General features: G+C 36.1%; 2 protein-coding genes across 2 annotated transcripts in view; one reads left to right on the forward strand and one right to left on the reverse strand.

Annotated features, from left to right (window-relative positions):
• Window positions 1–831: 831 nt before the first annotated feature.
• GPA33 (glycoprotein A33) overlaps window positions 832–22,523 on the forward strand; it is a 37,767-nt gene continuing 16,075 nt past the window's right edge. The window contains exons 1-4 of the mRNA XM_034414155.3: window positions 832–1,212; window positions 13,671–13,825; window positions 16,322–16,532; window positions 17,221–17,385. Of these exons, the coding sequence (XP_034270046.1) occupies window positions 1,173–1,212; window positions 13,671–13,825; window positions 16,322–16,532; window positions 17,221–17,385 (571 nt within the window). The 5' untranslated portion in view covers window positions 832–1,172. The remainder of the gene's footprint in view (window positions 1,213–13,670; window positions 13,826–16,321; window positions 16,533–17,220; window positions 17,386–22,523) is intronic.
• MAEL (maelstrom spermatogenic transposon silencer) overlaps window positions 9,838–22,523 on the reverse strand; it is a 65,696-nt gene continuing 53,010 nt past the window's right edge. Inside the window, exons 12-13 of the mRNA XM_034414127.3 lie at window positions 12,652–12,805; window positions 9,838–9,929 (exon numbers count right to left, since the gene is read on the reverse strand). Coding sequence (XP_034270018.1) covers window positions 9,914–9,929; window positions 12,652–12,805 — 170 coding nt within the window. The 3' untranslated portion in view covers window positions 9,838–9,913. The remainder of the gene's footprint in view (window positions 9,930–12,651; window positions 12,806–22,523) is intronic.

Here is a 22,523-nt window from a genome sequence, read left to right on the forward strand (position 1 = left end):
TAATGGCTTTGAATCAGTACCAGTAAAACGTAAACATGCACTACCAGAGTCCCAAAGATGCTTTTCCAAAAAGCAACTGGACTTTCTTGAATAGTGAAACATTTCACTTTTCATCCAAGAAGCTTCTTCAATTCTGAGAACAGAAGAAGCTTCTTGGATGAGAAGTGAAACATTTTCAAGGAACCCCCCCCCAAGAAAGTCCAGTTGCCCTTTGGAAAAGTACTTTTGGGAAATCCATAACCTAGATGGATGAGAATGTCCAGAGTGTTGCCTTACTGTAATTGTTCCTTTTGTGGTATCTGTACTAGCACATTTACTTGGCTGCTTGAGAAATCTGGCTTATTGCTGTTTTATTTATTCATTTGTTCAATTTATATCCTGCTTTTGATATATCCTGAAAATTCAAGTCATCATAAACAGAGATCTGTCTTCATTTTTTCCTATAACAACAATCCTATAAGGTAGATTGGGCTGATAGAAGACAACACCCTGTGAATTTTTGTGGACATAATTCTGAGATTCCACAGTCCTTGTCCAACATGTTAACCACTAAACCAAGATTTCCTAAACTTTTTGCATCACACCTCCCTTAAGTGTAATCTTAATGTATAATCAAAAAAATCCAAAAATCAAAATGAACACAAGTGAACAATGAAAACAATACAATGAAATGTTGAGAAATATGGATTTATTATAACAATGGACAACTGAAAGTTTGTTCACACCGCCCTGGACTCTGCACTTCTACTCTACACGTCTCCAAGAAAAATACACTTCGCACTTTGTGAAGCCCTGCCCTAAACACCACTGATTCTTTTCTGCATGTTCTTTTGTCTACCAAAAGAAATTTGTAAGAGTGGCTTGTTTAACTGGGAGAAGGCAGAGCAACTTAGAAAGGCATTGTTTCCTTGGCCGTTCAGCAAGAGAATGGAAGATATGAAAACAAATCTACTGTGACACAACTTGCAATTCTTGTTAGAAAGGGTGAAAGGATATAAGGAAGAGGGAGTGGAAAAAAAATCTAGGGCGGAAGTGGAGACACAGTACAAACTACAACTAGAAGGCAATTACTTTTTTCTTACTTTCTTACTTTCAACATTGGATTGCACTTTCATTAACACCTGCATTCTTGACAACTTGAAGCAAAGACTGGGGAAAGCAGAGGAGCCACTATGAAAACAAAGGGGGGTCCCCTCCTTATTATCAGTGCAGGTGAGTGAGTCATGCCACTTTGCTACCATTTAGTACACTTGTAGGAGAGGGACAGGCACAAGGATTACTTTTGTCAATAAATCCACATACATTTTCTTTAGGAAATATCTGAAGTTTTACGGTATGCTAAATGTTCGCTTGTTACTGGTTTGTTGTCCTTCCAGGTGAATGCCTCTCTGTGAAGAGGCAGTGTATCATTAGAAGTAATGGGCTAAAAGTAGGAAGGTTACAAATGGGGAACTCTAATATAAATGTGAATGAAATAAGGACAGCGCACACTAAAAGCCTCATACGGAAATCTGTATTACTGTTATATAGTTGAGGCTATGGTAAATATCAATTAGCCTCCTGTTGCAAATTTGATATTTTTCTACCCTCACCTACCCTTACCTTGTTTTTTTTTTCAAATATGGCATAGAATATGGCTTTATGCGTATCTAGTGTTACAAATTTCCTGGAAATATTTCTAGATATTTCTCCTTCTGGCTGTTGCTCTTCCTGGAGGTTACTTTTTTAATGTTTTTGTTTTCAGATATGTTCTCTGTATTATAGTTGCTATAATATGAAACAATAACTGCTTATATAGAACTAATTAAAATGGAAACAAAAACTAGTAAGATAACTCTAGCATACCGCCTTGCTAAAGGTTTAATTTTCCCAATTTGTTTCTCCGTACTGATATGGAGAAAAGGATAATTTGAAATGCTTTCCTAAATAGGCATTGTCTTGCTATTTTTCTATAGTACAAGAAGGGTTTAGAGAGAACTCTAAAATTAGAAAAAGAGATATTTTAAAATCAGTCTTCATTGTAGCTTGGTTTACCCTAACCAGTATGTGAGGCCTCATTAGCAGAAAATACATATTCCTAATCATGATATTACGTTTGTGGAATTTTGTTTTTTTTTACTTCTTTCCTCTCATGGCCAATATAGCTACTATGTATTGCTTTTTCTGAGAAAATGTGATCCTTATTGTTAAAAAAGGTCCCAAAGTGTGTTTTGGGTGAAATGAGATATTAGTATACACATAAAGCTGCTTTATAATCAAGCACAGCACAAGCCCATCTAACTTAATATTATCTATTTAGTTGTGTGATCTTTTTAAAGCTGGAGGCCATTTTTTCTAGGAGCTTATTTTTTAGGTGTCACGTAGATGGAGCTTCTACCAGTGGGAGGGATATAAAAGAACTCACACTAATTGTCACCTTGCCTTCTTCACTTCCACTTTTTCCTACAAACTCATGAGATGTGAAGCAATTGACTCTTGTCTCATCTGAATTAATATAATATTAGATCATTAATATGAGATGGAATAGTTTGTGGTTCAGGGTGTTGAGAACTGAATATTGACCTAACACGCACAAGGTTTAGGATTACCAGATATCTGAAAAGGAGGACATAGAGAATTGGAAAGGAAGACAACTAGGGGGGAAAATGATGGCACACTGTTTAATTTCCTTTGCATCTGTGTCAAAAATTACAGTGAAAAACTGCAAACCCACCAACCAACCAACCAATCAGACTTAAAAGGTAAAGGTAAAAGTTCCGCTTGCACATATGTGCTAGTCGTTCCCGACTCTAGGGGGTGGTGCTCATCTCCGTTTCAAAGCTGAAGAGCCAGCGCTGTCTGAAGACGTCTCCGTGATCATGTGGCCGGCATGACTAAATGCCAAAGGTGCACGGAACACTATTACCTTCCCACCAAAGGTGGTCCCTATTTTTCTACTTTCATTTTTTACATGCTTTTGAACTGCTAGGTTGGCAGAAGCTGGGACAAGTAACAGGAGCTCACCCCATTACGTGACACTAGGGATTCAAACTGCTGAACTGCCAACCTTTTGATCGACAAGCTCAGCGTCTTAGCCACTGAGCCACTGTGTCCCTTCAGTCAGACTTAGGCCTATATATGAAATTACTTTTTTCATCATGGAATTGATTGGTTTATCAATCCTAGGAATGTGCTAGATTACAGCTAGTTTGTAACTGATTAAGTTCTTGTCAATTTCAAGCAGCTGTCCATGAGGCCTGGAAGGTACTAATCAGCTAATAAAGATTACAGAGTGGAGTTTATTAACTTGTGGTTAGCACCTATTAAGGAAGTGCTATGTCACAGTGAAAAGCTTGTAAAAATAGTATGTAGGTTGTCAAAAAGCTGAACAATATTTCATTTTAAGGCTACGTCTTCCAATTAAAGACTGAGGACAAAAGAAGGACCTTAGAGCATTCGGAATACTCTTCCTTCCTTTCTCAAGGTATGATCTTCTTAGCACAGGCAATGTAGACCTAAGGCCTTTGTGGACTTTGTGCAAGTTGACAAGGGCAGTAGGTTTTTCGGAACCAGACTTTTCTAACTGGTAGCACCTTTCTAGTGTCTCTCGTAGAAAAACATCATTTTTAGTCTTGCTATCTGAGATTGGTTAACTGGAGATGTGAAGGACTGAACCTAAATATTTACTATTAATTACACTGTTGAGGTCTGGCTTGCTTATTATGTCTGATAAATTTGTACTGCACTGATATTTGGTTGTGGGGTTTACTGGCTCCTAGTCTGTTCCATTAAGAAGAATATATTGGTTGAGAACAACTTTTTCCCCAATTCCACCTTTCTCTTCTTTTTCCCTTTTTTCCCTTTCTTCTTTGTTTTGTTTAATTAAATTAAGACAAGGGAAAAGAACACAATAAACTATTCTGCAAAATAGATTACAGCAGCAATGGATTGTTTCATTAATCTCAATTATATACTCCAGGAGTGTCAAACCTGCGGCCTGCAGGCCAAATTCATCACATGCTGGACACACCCGCACGTGCGGTCATAATATGTCACGTGACACCACTGTGACCACGTGAGTTTGACACCCCTGGTATAGACTTTATCCCCATAATTCAGCTTCCTATCTATGGTACACCAGTGATCTTAGCTTTCCTCTTCAATTATTTATTATAATGGAGGAATCCAGTTTTTTTCTAGTAAAGCAATTGGTTTGTAGGATCCTTTACACAGATCTCTCATCCTTAAGATACTGGTAAATCTTTTTGTTAGATGAAGTCTAAAAGCTTAGAGGATCTTGCAGATGGATTGCACTTTCCCTAAGACTCCAACTTTTTCTATAGCTTTGCAAGTCTTCTGTTCCTATCACCCATCTCCTCCCATTTACGACTGCATGACTGTAAATTTGTTGCTTGTATCCTTACAATTTATACTGATTGTTTCCTAATATGATTTGATTGCTTATTTGTAAGCATATTAATGATATGACTATCATTAAGTGTTGTACCTTATGATTCTTGATGAATGTATCTTGTCTTTTTATGTACACTGAGAGCATATGCACCAAAGAGAAATTCCTTGTGTATCCAATTACACTTGGCCAATAAAGAATTCTATTCTATTCTATTATTTTTGCCCTTCATAAAGTTATACAACAATACTAATATTAGACTAATATGGTTATATTAGACTAAGTTAAAGTGCTTTTACTTCTCTGCCTTATTCTTTTTAAAAGGCCAAGCCAAAGTCCAAAGATTATATATTTTGTCACCCCATCTTATCCAGGCAGGTACACTTATTACAAAGGTACAGTATTATTTGTAATATAAATATTATAAAGTAATATATTATTACTATTGTATTTGCAGTAGATAGACATGATAGTGGTGTGTATAGGAAAGGAAACCATTTACTTTTAAGAAGTTGTCAATACAAGTGCCCACTCTGTCCTCAGTAGCTTCCTAAGTTTTTTTCATAAATGGTCTTTGCCAATGGCCAGTTATGCAGGCAAATTCATTTTGCTGAGATGAAAGAGGGAGAACGGGAATTTTCACAGATTGGTCCAATATTGCCTAATCAAAATACAAACATCACCATTCAAACTAAAGAATGTGGGAAATAGCACCTTGTTGACAACTGTACAAAGAGCCTATCCAAGATGTGTTTGCTTTTTAAAACTGCCCGATAGAGATGATTGGGTAATATTTGGAGACTATAATATGGGAAATGCCCATATTATACAAATATATGTAGGGACACTGCAGATTTTTCTGTTTTAGGGGACTATGGGTACAAGTAGGCTGCTATCGTTATATCTTTTCTTTAAATAAAAATAAAAGTTTGAAATATTATTTTACAACTAAATGACTGAAGTTCCAATCAAATTGCCCAAAAAAACTCAGCAAATTTTAAATAGTTACAGTTTAATAGTCTAGTTAGTATGACTATTTGTTGAGTTGTATCTTGGCTGTCTTGAATACTTGATATGATCAGCTACTTATATTTATGTATTGAGGGGATTCAATGAAAACTAGACCCTAGATGCTGTAATTACATTATTTTATTACACTTATATGCAAAGTCCTCCACTCTAATTAGATTTATACGTATAGAAATGCCACATGACTTGATGTGGAGCAACTGGTTGCAAAACATAAATGTTCAGTGTGAAACATGACCAATGAAAACTAATTTGTATTTAACCCTGAATTGAATTATGACTTTTTAAAGAGTTGACAGTCATTTCTGCCTCATCTTAGAAATCTTACAATGTTTTTGAATGTTTGATTCAAATACAAGAAATACCTTATATTGATTTCTTTTGTCCAATGTAAACATGCTTTCACTTGGAGATAGGGAAATAACATAAATGTCAATTACTTTTTTTGTAGGGAATAAACCGTGCACAGAAACAGATATTTAACATAAATACAAACATTATACATTTCTCAGTAAGGGTTTAAAAATTGTTAACTTCCAAGTTCTTGAAAAGAAGTTTCAAGTCTGACATGGAATGATTTCTCTCTCAGTTCTGGAACTTGTCCAAGGTCAGAAGTTAATGTCAAGTCCAAGGTCAGAGGTTCAAAGATGGTCTATGTACCATTCAGATGACTCTTTTCCTCCTGATATTGAAATTTGTAGTAACTACCAAGTGTTGTGAAGAATAGAGGAAAAATGATTTCATTGATGATGAAGTAGATGCTTGTCTTTGGGAAGGTTAAATTATACAAGAGAAGTGCTTACATATTTGAGTACTTTGGCTTCAAATATACATTTATTGAATGATGTGTCACAAATGATCCAGAAGATCATATGTGAAAAATATCAAAAGTTATGTATGCTGGCTGTGAATTGTTTTTATTTTATTTTCTAACATTTTATAGTTTCCACTATAATCTATCTATCTTTTTAATCTATCTATAACATCTGTTCTATAACATTTCAGCAAATAAATAAACAAATAATCATAGTAGACCATAAAGGGCCAAGTGGCAGTTAGAGTTTTTGATATATAAGAGCTTCCAATATTTTTCTGAAGAAATCAGAGTTTAGCCTCCTGCATCTTCTCTTGTCTAGCAGTGCTTTAGTTGCCTCAGAGTAACTTATTTTTTAGATGGAGATATGGCTTTGAGCCCGAAGGTAGGGTATAATAAACCCTAAGACAACTTAAGAATGGGACAACTTGCCACAGTCAACTTTTTGCGGCAAATTCACCATGGCCAACTCGCCACAGCCAACTTACAGCAGGTGAACTCACCACGGCCATCTCTCTGCAAGACAACTCATTGTGGGACAATTTAACAATTCTATTTAATTATTTAAAATAAATAAAATTATTATAATTTTTGCCATTCCCATTTCATTCTGTCCCTCCTTTTGCATCCTGTCTTTAATGATTCTATTCCACCATTTCTTTGATATTAGTGTAACTCTTGTCCCGCAGCAAGTTGTCCTGTGGCGAGCTGGCCATGGTGAATTGGCTGTGGCAGGTTGGTCATGGTGAGCTGGTTATGCCGAATTTTCAGAGACCCCCCTAAGAGTGCTATAATAAGAACCTATTTCTCTGAATGTTTATGTTACACTTATATGTACATACTCAACAATACTGAAAGTTGAGAGCTGAACCTAGATTGAATTTACTGTTGTTAAGTTTTCATATAGTGTATGCAGTTGACTTAGCTTTGATGTGAATCTAATTATTATGTGGTATATAAACTGTGGTTTAGAGAATTCTGTGAACTCATCCAAATGTTTAGTAAACTGTGTCTAAACAAACCATAACTTTGCATGACATACTGTAGGAACAAATCTAATGCTAGAGCAAGAAAGGGGATTGGCTGGTTCCCACAGAACAGAGAATCCCACAGATTACAAGCTATTTTAAATTTCTATCCAATAGAATACTTGGCATGTTATGCATTTTGTATATATATCCAAACTAAAAAAATCAGTCCTTATTTGTTCAATTAGAGAGGGAGGGGATTAGTCCCCATATTTGTGCAAAGAATTGCAGCCTCTTTTAATTTGTGGCATCCATTTGTGAAGGTATGGAGGAGAGAAAGAAAATAAGAAAATATAAGATTCTTAGGAGACAATAGAAACATCTTAGAATATGAACGTTCCTAATCTTAAAGCCCCATATCTTTCGCAGATATGAGAAGTCTAAGAAGGTCTCAGTTTAATTTGATGACAGAGTAAATTTACAGATGGTTTAGCAAATCTATGAATGTCACTTTCCAATGTTCCTTCCCCTCCCCTTATATAAATAGAACTTTCTGGATATTTTTTTTCTCCACTTCCTCCAAAAGGCTAGGCTCTCTTCCATTCTGTCTCTGAATGGTAACTTTATGATTTGAATTTAAACTGAAACCAGGTATATAATGTTTCCTCAGAAAATTGGCTTATCTCAGACAATTGTGATATACAGAACATAAAAGAAAACCTTGTGAGCTTCCTGCTGATCTAAAGTTGACTAGGCTTGTAAAAGCCTGCCTGCTGGCAACAAGCCTGCCTGCTGGCACTGAATTAAGGTCTAAGGACTGTGAAGAAAATTACCCAGATACCTCAGAACATTAGGAAATTTGTTACAATGTAGGGGGCACATTGCAATCTACATAGACTAAGGTTCTGCAAAATGGTCAAGACAGAATCACCCCAAGATTGATGGGACTATTCCAGGATTTTTTAAACTCCTTAAATACAATAATTACTCACATTATCTGATTACTCAAGTTGTCAGGAGATTTTATTAGGGTAAAGTGGGTGAAACCAGCATTGTAAAATATGTAACTGTGTTATGCATTGGTAAGGTGTGGAGCCAATAAAGGCATAACAAAGAGAGGACTTTGATAACTTCCTTCATGAGTCAGAGCACATTTTATTGCATTGAGTGAATACAGAAAAAAAAAATTACCCATGATATCAGATTTTTGGATCATTTTTCCTCTCTGTTTCAACTTTTATTCTGTACAATGCATATAGTACCTTATGAACAGATCACTGTAGATCAAGAGTATTTCCAATGATGTAATTTCATGAAATTAATGGAATTTTACAATAACTTCCTAATTCTTTTTTCCCACAATCCTTCCATTATTCCCATTATTCGTTTCAAAATTTATTCTTGATACTTTCAGTAAGAAAGTAAAAATTGGATAGCTGTCCAGTGCTCTTTAACCAGAGCCGTTAAGGGCCACAAGTATGAAGTTATAAGCTGTTTAAAATTGTGACAACCAGGAAGAACTTGAAAATAAATACACATTTTTCTGTTGTGAGGGGAGGCAGTAGCAAAAACCATAAGAATAAATGCATGAGAAAGACATTATAAATGTTCTCAAAACTGCTTGGGCCCCTCTTGTTTATCACACCAGCATTGGCATTTGTATGTAACCAAACAATACATTTGATTGATGGAAGAAGCCATGATGGCTTAATGGCAGATGGAAGTTTTGAATATTTCTGGTACTTAACATATCCATATCATGTAACTGGAAAGACTGCTGTCTCAGAATCTGCAAAGACTTTGCCCATGAATAGTGGTAAGGAGTTGGTGTTCTCTGATTTGGTAATCTCCAGCTACATTGAATAGAAATTCTCATGTCACATACTGTAGTAATATTTTTAACCGGCTATTCTTTTCCTATCATTTATAGTTTTTAACTCAAAACTTACTCAACAGAACTAGTAGGTTGGTTTGTTTCCTAGTTTCCTTTCCTTTCTGCACAGATTGGTGTTACATGCAAAAAACGAACAACTTTTTTCAATAATTTTATTAAGGACTGTATTAAACAGATAACAAAAGCCTAATAAAAATACATTTAAATTTAAAAAAAAAAACATAGAAAGAAAAGGAAACTTTCTCTTTTTTCCCGGCAAGTATTGTATATTCATCATTAATAACTTACCACTGTATCATAAAACACAATCAAAACTTTTTTATATAAATAAATATATATACCCACTTCTATCTAAATTAATTCCCCAATGTGTCCCTATAATAATAAAAAATTAATCTCAATTAACAATTAAACATCACAAAAAGTTAAAAATTATTAAACATTGCAAGAAATAATAATGTTATTTAATTGGATATAATAGATTGGTTTGTGATATACACAAATATCTATGATCTATCAAAAGTACCAACATAGATATCACAAACCGATCTATTACACCCAATAAAATCACAGTCAACATTGTACAAAATCTCCCCTTTCCCCCCGTTTAATTGTCTAAATTATCTAAACATTAAAACATTAATAATCTATAGTCAACACTATAAACACTACTGTATTGAAATAATATATTATACAGATCTTATAACAACATAAAGCAAAAGAAATAAAACTGGTTTCATCAGAATTTCTTTAAAAGTCTTTTAGCATGTTGCGGAAAAAATATCTGATCCTGAAGATGCAATCCTCTCATAAACACTTTATTGGAATTCAGTACTATGAATAAAGAACAATTCCAAATTAGTTTGCAAGAATTGGCAACTGAATTTAGTATCTTACAGCAGTAATAATGGATCATTCAGTCTCTACTTCAAGCTGAAGGTGTATTCTTTCTTTTAATAATATTTATGGCTCCATACTTCTGAGAGAGAAAACCTAGAACATTTTTTGGGGAAAATTTTTCAGAATTCTTTTCATATAAATCAAATTTGTACTCTCCCTGGCCCTGAAAATAGAGAAAGAGAATGGAGAATGGAAGGAAAAAAAACTCCTATATTTCCAAGAATCAAAACAACTCTTTCAGTAATTTCAATAAGGCATTTCCCACTTGTTCAGTTTGAAACTCTAATAATCTCTGTATCTCATTCTGGATTTCTACATTCCAAATCCCACATTCTAACGAATTATCCTTTGAACCAGGGGTGAAATGCTCTGAAGTCTGCTACTGGTTTGCTTCGCACGCACATATGTGCAAAGTGAACCGGTAAAAAAAAAGTAAAAAAAAAAGCCGTGCAATCGGAACTTTTTTTTTTACTTTTTTTAGCATTTTTTTACTACTGGTTCCAGCAAACCGGTAGCATTTTTTACTACCAGTTTGGACGAACCAGCCCAGACTGGTAGCATTTCACCTCTGCTTTGAACATGTCACTTGAAGACATATCTTTTTCCTTTTTTATTCTCATCAATCACTATGCTCGCTGTAAATTCTGGAATTACAGTTAGCACTTCTGGAAATTGCCAATTGCCAATTGCTGGGATACACTGATCTACATGAAACCAATGGCTGATCATTCAGTGGCATGGAGTGCAATATAGATAGCAATGCGCATTGATGATAGTCAGTAATGCAGTACATCCCACCGCAGGCAGGGCATCTGAAGGAGGCTGTGAGGGTCTAGATGACTTCCAATCAACCCTGGCAAAATGGAGTGGTTTTAGGGTCTGGTGAAGTGATATGTGTGCTGCCCCACTCACTCACTCACACTGACATGTCAGTGTGGTTTATTAATTTAATTTAATTTAATTTAATTTAATTTAATTTAATTTAATTTAATTTAATTTAATTTAATTTAATTTAATTTAATTTAATTTAATTTAATTTCTATACCGCCCTTCTCCTGCGGGACTCAGGGCGGTGTACAGCCAAGATAAAACATTGCATATAAAATTTAAAAACAATTTAAAAAAACAATTAAATAATTTCGGCCCAACATTTAAAAACAACCCAATTAAAACCGAATTCAATTAAAACTGAGAGGATGGTATCAAGCCAGCCCAGCTAGATGGAATAGATGTGTTTTCAGGGCCCGACGAAAAGTCTGGAGGTCTGATATTGTGCGTATCTCAGGGGGTAGGTCATTCCAAAGGGCGGGTGCTGCCACAGAGAAGGCTCTCCCCCTGGGGGTCGCCAGCTGGCACTGTCTGGCCGATGGCACCCTGAGGAGGCCCTCTCTGTGCGAGCGAACCGGTTGGTGGGAGGCTATTGGCGGCAGAAGGCGGTCTCGCAGATACCCCGGCCCTAAGCCATGGAGCGCTTTAAAAGTGGTCACCAACACCTTGAAGCGCACCCGAAAGACCACAGGAAGCCAGTGCATCTCACGCAGGAGAGGTGTCATATGTGAGCGCCCCATCGCTCCCATAATTCCCCGCGCGGCCGCATTATGGACTAACTGTAGCCTCCGGGTGCACCCCAAGGGGAGCCCCATGTAGAGAGCATTGCAGTAGTCCAGGCGGGAAGTGACGAGTGCTTGAGTGACCGTGCGTAGGGAGTCCCGATCCAGAAAGGGGCGCAACTGGCGTCCCTTATGGAGGGTTTTATTTGTCTTCCCCCAGCAGTTCTCTTCACCCGGCTTTAGAAGTGTCCCAACAAAGCCAGCCACAAGCAAGCCCAGATTAATTTCTAGACAATGGCCAATTAGTCCGATAATACCAAGCTGCTCAAACAGTTAGTCCAAAAAATGAACATAAAGTCCCCAGGAAAAACTTCAAGTACATCCACATTAGGTCACGGGTTATACTAATTCAGAGTCTCAGGATACACGAATGAGCATAGAGCCATGACCCACACACATTGCTTCCAGCAATGCCTACCTCTGCCTACTGTGCAAAATAGTTCCTGGTGCAGCCCATCAAGAGGGGCAGGGCCTTTTCCTGAGCAATCTGGCAGACCTCAGTTTCTCTGCCCTGTGTGCTCTGAGATCTACCACAACAGGCAGCTCCTTCCCCTCTTCACTGGCCTGCAAGCTCTCCCCAGCCGAAGTCTGTTCTGCCGTCAGTTCCGAGTCAGTAATCCCTGGACTGACCTTCTGCACAATTAGGGGGGTCTTCCTGAATGACAACTCCTGATTGAACAGCAGGAAGCAGCTGTGGCTAAGGGGAGGCTCTCCACAGATTCATCTTGTGTACCAATTGTATCTTTTCTTGCATGGGGAGGCCTTGATAACAACCAGTCATACCTCAATCACTTCCTGTATGATTTACTGCAATGTACCCTACATAGGGGCAGTGGTGGGTTGCTCCCAGTTCGGACTGGTTCACAAGAACCGGTAGTAAAACTGGTGGGAGGCTCCAACCACTGACCCGGATGTCATCATAGGCTATCTGTGCATGCGCAGAAGCTTCTGCGTATGCACAAAAGAGCACGAGCACACACGCACAAGCAAAGCAAGTGCGCACGCAGGCACAACACAAACGGGTAGTAAAAGTAAGTAGAACCCACCTTTGCATAAAGATCATCTGAGTACTACAACTGACCCAGAATACAGTGCTGCATACAGTGGTCTGTGATGGAATGTGGAAATGATCTTGGGAGATAGGAGGAGGGGAGAAGACATGCTGTTTTGGAAACATCAGATGCACTGGAAAGCCCATAGCTGCATAAAGAGCAGAAAAAGAAACTCAGAAACAATCCTTCCTAAGTTATCATGAAGTAAAAAGAGACTTGCAAGATTCCTTTAATATAGCCTTACAATAAAGTAGAATCAGCTCATCTGGTCTGTTTCCTGTCTGATCCACCTGGGAAGGCTGATATGCTCCCAGGTTGTCCCACATTACATTGTGTTGAATGAGCTACATGGACTTCCAGTTTTCTTCCAGTTATAATTCAAGTTGCTGTTTTTCACAGGACCAAGTTATTTGTGGGTTTTTGCCTCTTCCTGATAGGATCTGCCCATCCCACCAGATTGGATAGGGTAGCACACCCAGGTACCTTCCCTGAAATGCTGGCTTATGGCAGGACCTAGAAACCTGCCTTTTCTGAGGGTGCCTCTACCTTATGGAACTCCCATCCTTGTGGAACTCCCTTGTGGACAATCCAGCATGCCTCCAACATTTAGCCTTCCTTCCAAAAGGCCATGAAGACTTGGGCTTTTTACTGAGTCACTGAAATAAAGTAATGGTATCTGTTGATGGCTGTTGTGGCATCTGGCTTTTTAATTTTTGCTTTATTTGTTTGTATGTTTTTGTTGTGAGCCTTCCAGAGTTATGCTTTAAAATTGTTTAAATAAATAGATCCAGCTGTATAATTATTTGGTAAATTGGTAGTAGGTATTTTAATAGTAAAGTGTCTATTCAAAAGCTGGTTTTCCTTCAAAGACGTTTCTGTTCATTTCCCCCCATTTTTTAATACTTTAAAGGGAAGGTGTTCAGGAATACAAAATTTGTAAAGCATTTTTCCCAAACATGATAATAGAGACACATCTGACCTTTCTGTTTTCTTCTTGTGTATATCTTTGGCAGTGGTCGTGGCTGTTCATGCGGTTTCAGTATCAGCATCTTCAAAAGCAGTTCAAGTGAATAAAGGAAACAATGTCACCCTACCATGCAACTTTGAAAGTACTGCCGCAGAAGCAAAAGTCTCTTGGTGGGGAAAGCCCTCGGGAAGTAACCGTATGGTAAGATATATACATGTGATGGCTGAGCGTTTTAAGGAAACTAAGAATCTTTTTTGTCCTCTATTAATAGCAATAGCAGACTTATATACCGCTTTACAATGCTTTACAGCCCTGTCTAAGCTGTTTACAGAACCAGCATATTGCCCCCAACAATCTGGATCCTCATTTTACCCACCTCAGCAGGATGGAAGGCTGAGTAAACCTTGAGCCGGTGAGATTTGAACTGCCGATTTGCTGGCAGTCAGCAGAAGGAGCTTGCAATACTGCATTCTAACGAATGTGCCACCATGGCTCATAACTATAGCAAGTTCCTATAGACAAAATGTATTTCAGATAACCTAGTACTGCATTACATAGAGGCTTACAAGGCAAATCCTGTTCTGTTTATGCTCAGAAACCATTGGAGATTAATATAGTTGATTCAGGTCTGCAGAGTTACCATCTGTAAAGTGCATGCTAAACACTGGTCTGGCAACTACTTGTTTTCAATAGTTGACTTGTTCAAAATCTGTTCCAGTTTCGTTCCATGTAGAGTACATGATAATTAATTGAAATAGTGACCAGTAGGCATGATTCTATGATCCCTGAGAAGTACATGTCTAGAGTAAGAAGCTATGGTTTTCCCAGTAGTAATGTATGGCTGTGGGAGTTGGACCATAAGGAAGGATGAGTGCTGAAGAATTGATGCTTTCAAATTGTGGTGTTGGAGAAGACTCTTGACAACCTCTTGCGCTGCAAGGAGATCAAATCGGTACATCCAAAAGGAAATCAACCCTGACTGTTCTTTGGAAGGACAGATGCTGAAGCTGAAGCTCAAATGCTTTGGCCACCCAATGAGAATAGAGGACTCATTGGAAAAGACCTCAATGTTGGGAAAGGTTGAAGGCAAAAGGAGAAGGGTATGGCAGAGGATGAGATGGTTAGCTGGTGTCATATTTCAAGCATAAATTTGAAATAGGTTTATACATCCCAGACAATTTCTCTAGCGACAAATACTAACAATACATAATTTTATAAAACTCTTAGAAGACTGGAATATAATGTAAATGCCAAACCTTTCAATTAAATATGTTCCCAATGTTCCATTTGTATATTGTAACCAAATTTTTAGCCAATCTTATCATCTTGTTCTTTTCTACTACAAATTTTAAAAAAAGTTTATACATTTTAGAAATTACAAATAATTTTTCTACAAGTTTATTTCAAACTCAGTTTTATATTGTTTAAAACCATAATTTAAAAAAAATATTTTGAATGTTTCCAATAATTGCACATAAGAAAAGCATTGATAAGTATGTCCTTCTGTTATCATAGCTCTTTTTGATTTTATTTTATATTTGCTTTGATAGAATTCTAATGTATCACACTAAGTTAACTACCTATGTTTGCATCATTTCTTGTACATAAAATGTTTCTTGTGCTAAAAGCCACAAAAGTGTTTTGGACACAAACTAGATTTTTATTTATTCCATATTCTCAGAATAGTGCATAATGACTTTTAAAACCCACATTAACCGTAGCTTTATTGTATCACAAATATCTATGTCACCCAAATACCAAATCATGTTCTCCTAACTCCAATAGATTCCTGCGTCTCAGCAATTCTCACTCCTTCATCCATACTAATCAACAAACAGCAAAATATAATTTCATATGGGTAAAACCAATCCTCCTCTTTCTTTTGCATCTTCTAATACCTTATATTTAGCTAATAGTTTTTACCCCATCACATAAACTTAGATAATTCTTCTGCATTGTTTAAATGGCAGCAGTTGTTAAAACAGGCATTGTCTGTAATTAAAAAAAAAAACATTCAGGTAAAACATTTATCTAAATCATGGAAATTCTCCTCAACAATAACAATTGTACTTTGTTTCATTTTAACAAATATTTTTAACTTGATTCCATGTCTTAAGATCATTATCTTGGAATAATATATAATTCATGTTTGTCACAATGATATCCAATTATTTAACCTTCTTCTCACTCTTAAACACCATTGTGTTAATCAATTATGTCTGAATTTGTATTTTCATATTTTTATTAACATTAATCTTAAAACTTGCTGATGCACTAAATTTTCTTTTACTTTTCTTTTACTTTATCTTTTACTTTATCCGTTAATAATTCAGTTCCCTTTAAGGATCTTTCAGAACCAACACCAAATCATCTGGAAAAACTCTTAGCTTATCTTTTCTTTAATTTTTATGCCCACAGTCCTCTCATCTTGTTTTATGTCTCTACTCAACATTTCAATAACTAAAATAAGATCAGGGACAATGAGCTTTCTTGCCTTAACAATTCTTAAGTTAACAATTCTTTCTTAACAAGTGGTTTCTGTGAAGTATAAATTGATTTTACTTTTACATTTTGTTGGATATCAACATAATCATTAAAAAGCTTAGAGGGTAGCAAGATAAGTGCCTACTGGGTTTGTTTATGCAAGGAGCGGGAATCTCATTGCTACCCTAACAGGTACCCTTCTTTTCTATCTAGGAAGAACTTGCTAGGAAGTGGTTTGATGGTACTGAAAACTTTGCGCCAGCTTACCAACGTCGTGTAAGATTCTCTAACGATTTTGAAAAGGGTGATGCTGGAATCACCCTTGTTAAGGTGACCACAGAAGACAATGGAACCTATGAATGCTTAGTCGATATAAGAAATGTATTCCCATCAAAAAGTATCGAAGTAGAACTTTTGGTCCTTGGTAAGGCATTCATCCCTTTGTATTTCTGCCAGTCCAATAACTAGATTCAGTAGTATGTACAGTAAACAGGGAGTACTGCCCACAGTAGTTTGAAATACTACTTAGTATGAAAGAATTGAAACAATTCAGTGTGGAATACAATAGACACACTGTTGTGTATATTGTAAAAATTATTGTACAGTGCAGGGGTGTAGAATATATTCTAATACTTGAGAAGCAGTACTGATGATCCTTGTGCCAGTTTGCTATATGATTGAAACAATCAAGGTAATAAACTATCCTATATTTAGTCAGATGAACCCAGTTTGTCTCTTCTGAAGATTTCTAGAATATACAGTGTCTCAGAAGATGATTTTCTCATCATTTGCTAAATCACTTTTTAATTGGAAGTGCTGGTGGAAGAATTTAAGACGTATGTACTAGAAGGGCATCAAACTGTCATATATTCCCCATTTTTTATATATGCATAAGTCTGTATGAAGAAGCTAAACAGGGAAGATAAATTGTATTTCTCTAACAAAAATGTTATTCCTAATAAATGGATTTGAAAAATGAGAATTACTGGTAGGGTTAAAATTTAAAGACTAGGGGATGGGATTAGTGTATGTGTCTCTGTCTGGTGATGCTTCTCTCCTTATGTTACTGAACCTGCTCATGGTTATTGTTTTCTTGTCATCTCTTTATCCAGTGGAACCATCCAATCCAGTGTGTGAAATTATTGGGAAACCAGAATACGGTCAAAATATTAATCTGACTTGCAATTCTGTCGAAGGATTCCCGGAACCTAAATATACCTGGCAAAGTTATGATATACAGAACCAAAGCCGGCCACTTGAAGGAATAGCTGTAGGAGGTATACTCTGACTTCACATTAATATAAATTAATTTTTTACTTTTAGTTTGTATGTTTTTAGGTCTATCTTAATCATTAGAATGAGAATGGACATTTGAATTTCTTAAAAATTATTTTCCATAGGGGGGAAAATATTTGACATAGTATGTTCTTTGAGTCTGTTCCAAATCATGCAAGAGCCACCTAGAACATATTTTTCCTCTGCCTAAAGGAACTAAAGGAACTTTAAAAATGTGAATGGTCAATCAGTGGTTTGCTATAAGTTTGACTTTAGTATCTTTTTTTTTGATATAGCTATCTAAGTCTGCAGAGCAGAGGTGGGTTTCAGCAGGTTCTGATCAGTTCTGGATAGCGGAAATTTTGAGTAATTCGGAGAACCAGTAGTAAAAATTCTGACTGGCCCCGCCGCCATCTAATCTCTGCCTCCAAGTCCCAGCTGATCGGGAGGAAATGGGGATTTTGCAGTAACCTTCCCCTGGATTAAGAAGGAAATGGGGATTTTGCAGTAACCTTCCCCTGGATTAGGGAGGCAATGGAGATTTTACAGTATCCTTCCCCTGCCATGCCCACCAAGCCACACTACAGAACCGGTAGTAAAAATTTTTGAAACCCATCACTGCTGCAGGGCCAATTTCATTCCTCATAACTTTGGTGTTTTGGGAAATGGATGGTAGTTTTAAATGAATTTTACAGGGATTTTATAGATAATCATTTCTAAGTATTAATGATAGGATTTTTAAAATCTAGAACCAGCTTTGTTTTAAGCCCACTTCTGCAAGTTACAAAAATAAGTCAAAATGATATTGCTTCAGGATGAGAAAGAAAGAGAGGCCTTGCTAATGAGTACCCTTCTTTTAATTACTGAAGGTTATATGTGCTTAAAACCAAAACCAAAATAGCTTTCTATTTATCCCCAGCATTTCTATGATGCCTTTTTTCCCTGTAGTTCTCCACTGTCCATTTCCTTTTAGCAACAGTATGGTATAATGATGCCTGGGTATCTCAGATTCCAGCTATAAGCTCTCATTTCTTTCCAATGGGAGGTTGCCCCATACTCACAATCATTCTATTCCCCATAGTAATTCAGAATAATTGCTTGGTTCTTGTTCCATGGCAATTAAAAGAAGTACTTTAATGTCTGCTCCTTGCCCTTTCAAAACCTTGATAAAGGGTCAATGACCAACCACCATGTGTTAAGTTATTAAAAGTAAAAGTATTCACTTAGTATTCACTAATTGCCAGGAAGTAAGAACATGCATGATTAAAATCTCACTTCTACATTGAAGTAATATTCATTTACATGACTGGTATAATAAATAAACAGTTAGAATATCTATAATTTTGAAGTCGAAATGTGTGAGCCTAGCTACTTGGGTAGAACAAAACACTTGACTTTGCTGATGCAGACATCATTGTCCAGTGAGGCAACATGTCACTCAAAAATGCTTTGGGGCAGGAAATCACAAGCGGTTAAATGTAGTTGCATTTTATATATTAAATGTGTATTTTACATCTGTTTTGAATGTGAGTCCCAAGGTTCTTATTGGGAGGAATGAAACCATGTCAGTTTCCAGCAGTTTGTGATTTTGTGGCAATTTCTCTCTCTCAAATATCTTGTTAATTTGATATTCTCATAGCTACATTCAGAGGAAGACCATCTCACTGAGGAAATATTATTCATTTTCTTTGAACCTTATGTTATCATATTTCTTCAACTGCACACTCGGAAAGTGCTGTCAGCCATATTATTACGCCAAATGAGAGGCCAAACTGCTAGGCTTATGTGGCACATTCTGGGAGATAGCAAGCTTGTATAGCATCCCATAACATACCACATGAGCCTAAAAATGATTCTTAGCTTACTGTATGATATTTAGTATGATATAATATTTGCCTTACTGTAGCTGGAAAACGCTACCCTATTGTACAATATTCTGTAAACTGAAATGTACTAATAACTGAAAGTGAAATAGAACAGAACAAAATAACAGAGTTGGAAGAGACCTTGGAGGTCTTCTAGTCCAACCCCCTGCTTAGGCAGGAAACCCTACACCACTTCAGACAAATGGTTATCCAACATCTTCTTTAAAACTTGCAGTGTTGGAGCATTCACAACATTCTAGAGTTAAGTTGTTCCACTGATTAATTGTTCTGTCAGGAAATTTCTTCTTAGTTCTAGGTTGCTTCTCTCCTTGATTAGTTTCCACCCATTGCTTCTTGTCTTGCCCTCAGGTGCTTTGGAGAATAGCTTGACTCCCTCTTCTTTGTGGCAACCTTTGAGATATTGGAACACTACTATCATGTCTCCCCTACTCCTTCTTTTCATTAAACTAGACATACCCAGTTCCTGCAATCGTTCTGCATATGTTTTAGCTTCCAGTCCCCTAATCATCTTTGTTGCTCTTCTCTGCACTCTTTCTAGAGTCTCCACATCTTTTTTACTTCGTGGCGACCAAAACTTTATAATACCAAGGCATTAAAAAGTGGTATTAACACATCACGTGATCTTGATTCTATCCCTCTGTTTATGCAGCAGTTGGCTTTTTTGGCAGCTGCTACACACTGCTGGCTCATAAAATAAAAGAGGACACCATCTTGTTAAACTCACCAGGCCTTGGACAAAACCTGACACCAATACTGTTATGAAAACAAAAGGGAAGATAGCTTTTATCCTGGAACATATCAAGTAAAGCCTTGATTAGATTTTACTGAGTTGGAAAGAAAATATATTAGTGATATATACTTGCTATACACCAGATGAGCCCATAGATGGTAGCAGCAGATCAGAAAATCTTTCCTAAATGTTAATAAATTGCTAGTATAGCATTGCTTATTTCTTTTTCTTTTATTCTCCTTTTTCTTATAAAGCAGTATAAGAGGAATATTATCTGTAAATTTACAATACAGAACAAGAATAAAGATCAAGACTAAATCTTTCTACCTTTTTCTCTATTTAAACGTTATGATTCATATGACTGAAATAGTGACTGTATATAAATTGACAAAGTATAAATAGTCACATAAAAGCACAGAAATTGAGCAAGCAACAACTTCAAATTGTTTGGTCAATATGCTCTATTTACAAATGACTTTATTTATTTTACTTTTTACTGTCCATTTGTAGGAGTTCTCTTGTAATATATAATAAATTAAAACATATTATAAAATGTTTTAAAGCAATGTAAAAAGCCTATAATATAAAACAATATTGTAAAAACAATATAAAAGTCTACAGAGAATACAGCACAACTGATAACATAATAAATTAAGAGTAGCAATAAATAATGTTATAAAAATAAAAGAATGCAATCATAATAATAAGAAACGCAACATATATCACAATAAAATATTAAAAGAAATAATTTATCCAAGACATTTCACACATTTCTCTACAATATATTTTCCCCTCAAATGGAGTATTCCAAGTTAGCTTTCTTATCAATATATGCAGATTCTCTATGCTTTTCTTTTACTACACATAATCTTTCTGTGATGCTTCTTCACTCAATTACTCTTCTCCATTGCATGACCTTTGATAAACACAAGAGTTTTTATTCATTCTGTTTGAAGATTTGTGTGAAAAGGAAATTCCCCTTATTCATTCCTCTTTGAATGTGCAGTTTTTATTCTATTCAGAGGCTGATTTTACGAACCAGTCTACTTGATTCAAGAACAACTCTTCATACTGCAATGTACAAATGAATTGACTGGGAATCTTTGAAGATTCAATTTGCTATTATGGGAGACATTCCTTGCAATATTTCAGAGTTAGATTACAATTTATTACTTATCCCATGGAGAAGAGAAGAATTACTAAACGTATGGAAAATGATCAGATTCATGGCATTTAGCTAATTTAAATTATTAATTTAATTTTAGTCTTTGATCTAGGTTTATTTACTTCCTAGTGCATGGCCCCAACATGACACTGAAATTTAAATTGAACTATTTAGAATATGTACTATATAGCATATTACAGCTTTTTTGTTGGGCAAATAAAGAAACATTTGAAATATTATTAGGAATGAAGCTTAGAAATTTCTATATAACACATCATTTCATATCTATGCTTCCAGCTCCTCCAGGTAAAGCAAATATTATTTACAGTCCCTTCTCCATTTATTATTATTATTTTTTTTTTTTATTGCAAAAGTTTTACAATTACATTTTCACCCCTTTTTTTCACCCCCCCACCTCCCTCCCCAAACTTCCCGTCCTCCCTAACCCTCCCTAACCCTCCCCCCCCAGACTTCCCTATTATGTACTCATAACTAATAACACTGATATATATACCTGAACCCATCCCTCCCCCTACATAATTTTCCCTCTTTGTCTCTTTATATTAAAATATTTCTAATACATTGTTTTCAAATAAAAGCTATTTGATACTTTCTAATTTGGTATTTGTTCTGAACATATTCTATCCACCTTTTCCATTCCCATTCATAAGTCTCTTGTGAACAATCTTTTAAATATGCTGAAATCTTCGCCATCTCTGCAAAACTAGCCATCTTCGAAGTCCATTCCTCGATAGTAGGCAAAGCTTCATTCTTCCAATATTTACCTATCAACAATCTTGCTGCTGTTATCATATACAATATTAATTTTGTTTCATCCCGTGTAAAACCCTTAACTATGCCCAATAAAAACAATTGTGGAGAAAATTGAATTTTTTTCTTCAAAACATTCTGCATGACCCACCATATTTTTATCCAAAAAGCCTTAACTTTCCTACAGGTCCACCAAACATTCCATTTATTATTATAGTCAAGGTAATTCCATGAAGGAGAGAGAAATAATGCTCAGTCATCCAGAGCATGTCATGGATAATTTTCAGCCTTGACTTATGGATATTAGTCTAGTTTTTCAATCACTATGCTACAATGCCAAATTATGTTAAGGTATAGATAGATACCTTAACAAGATGAGATCTGCTGAGGGCCCACTTTCAACTGTCAAAGTCACTGCTACTACTCCCTGTGATTATCATTGCATTTCACTTGTCACTTCAAAAAAAGTAGCATTGTAGCAAAAGTAAGAAGATGAAACTCTTTCTTAAACACATCTTTCCCTCTTGAGGAATATACAGTTTAGATAAGAAGGTGGAATAAGCAGTGGGGAAAGAAGTTGGAAAAAAT

This window comes from Pantherophis guttatus, chromosome 5 (assembly GCF_059756535.1).
Source record: "Pantherophis guttatus breed Tessera chromosome 5, ASM5975653v1, whole genome shotgun sequence".
Taxonomy (NCBI): domain Eukaryota; kingdom Metazoa; phylum Chordata; class Lepidosauria; order Squamata; family Colubridae; genus Pantherophis; species Pantherophis guttatus.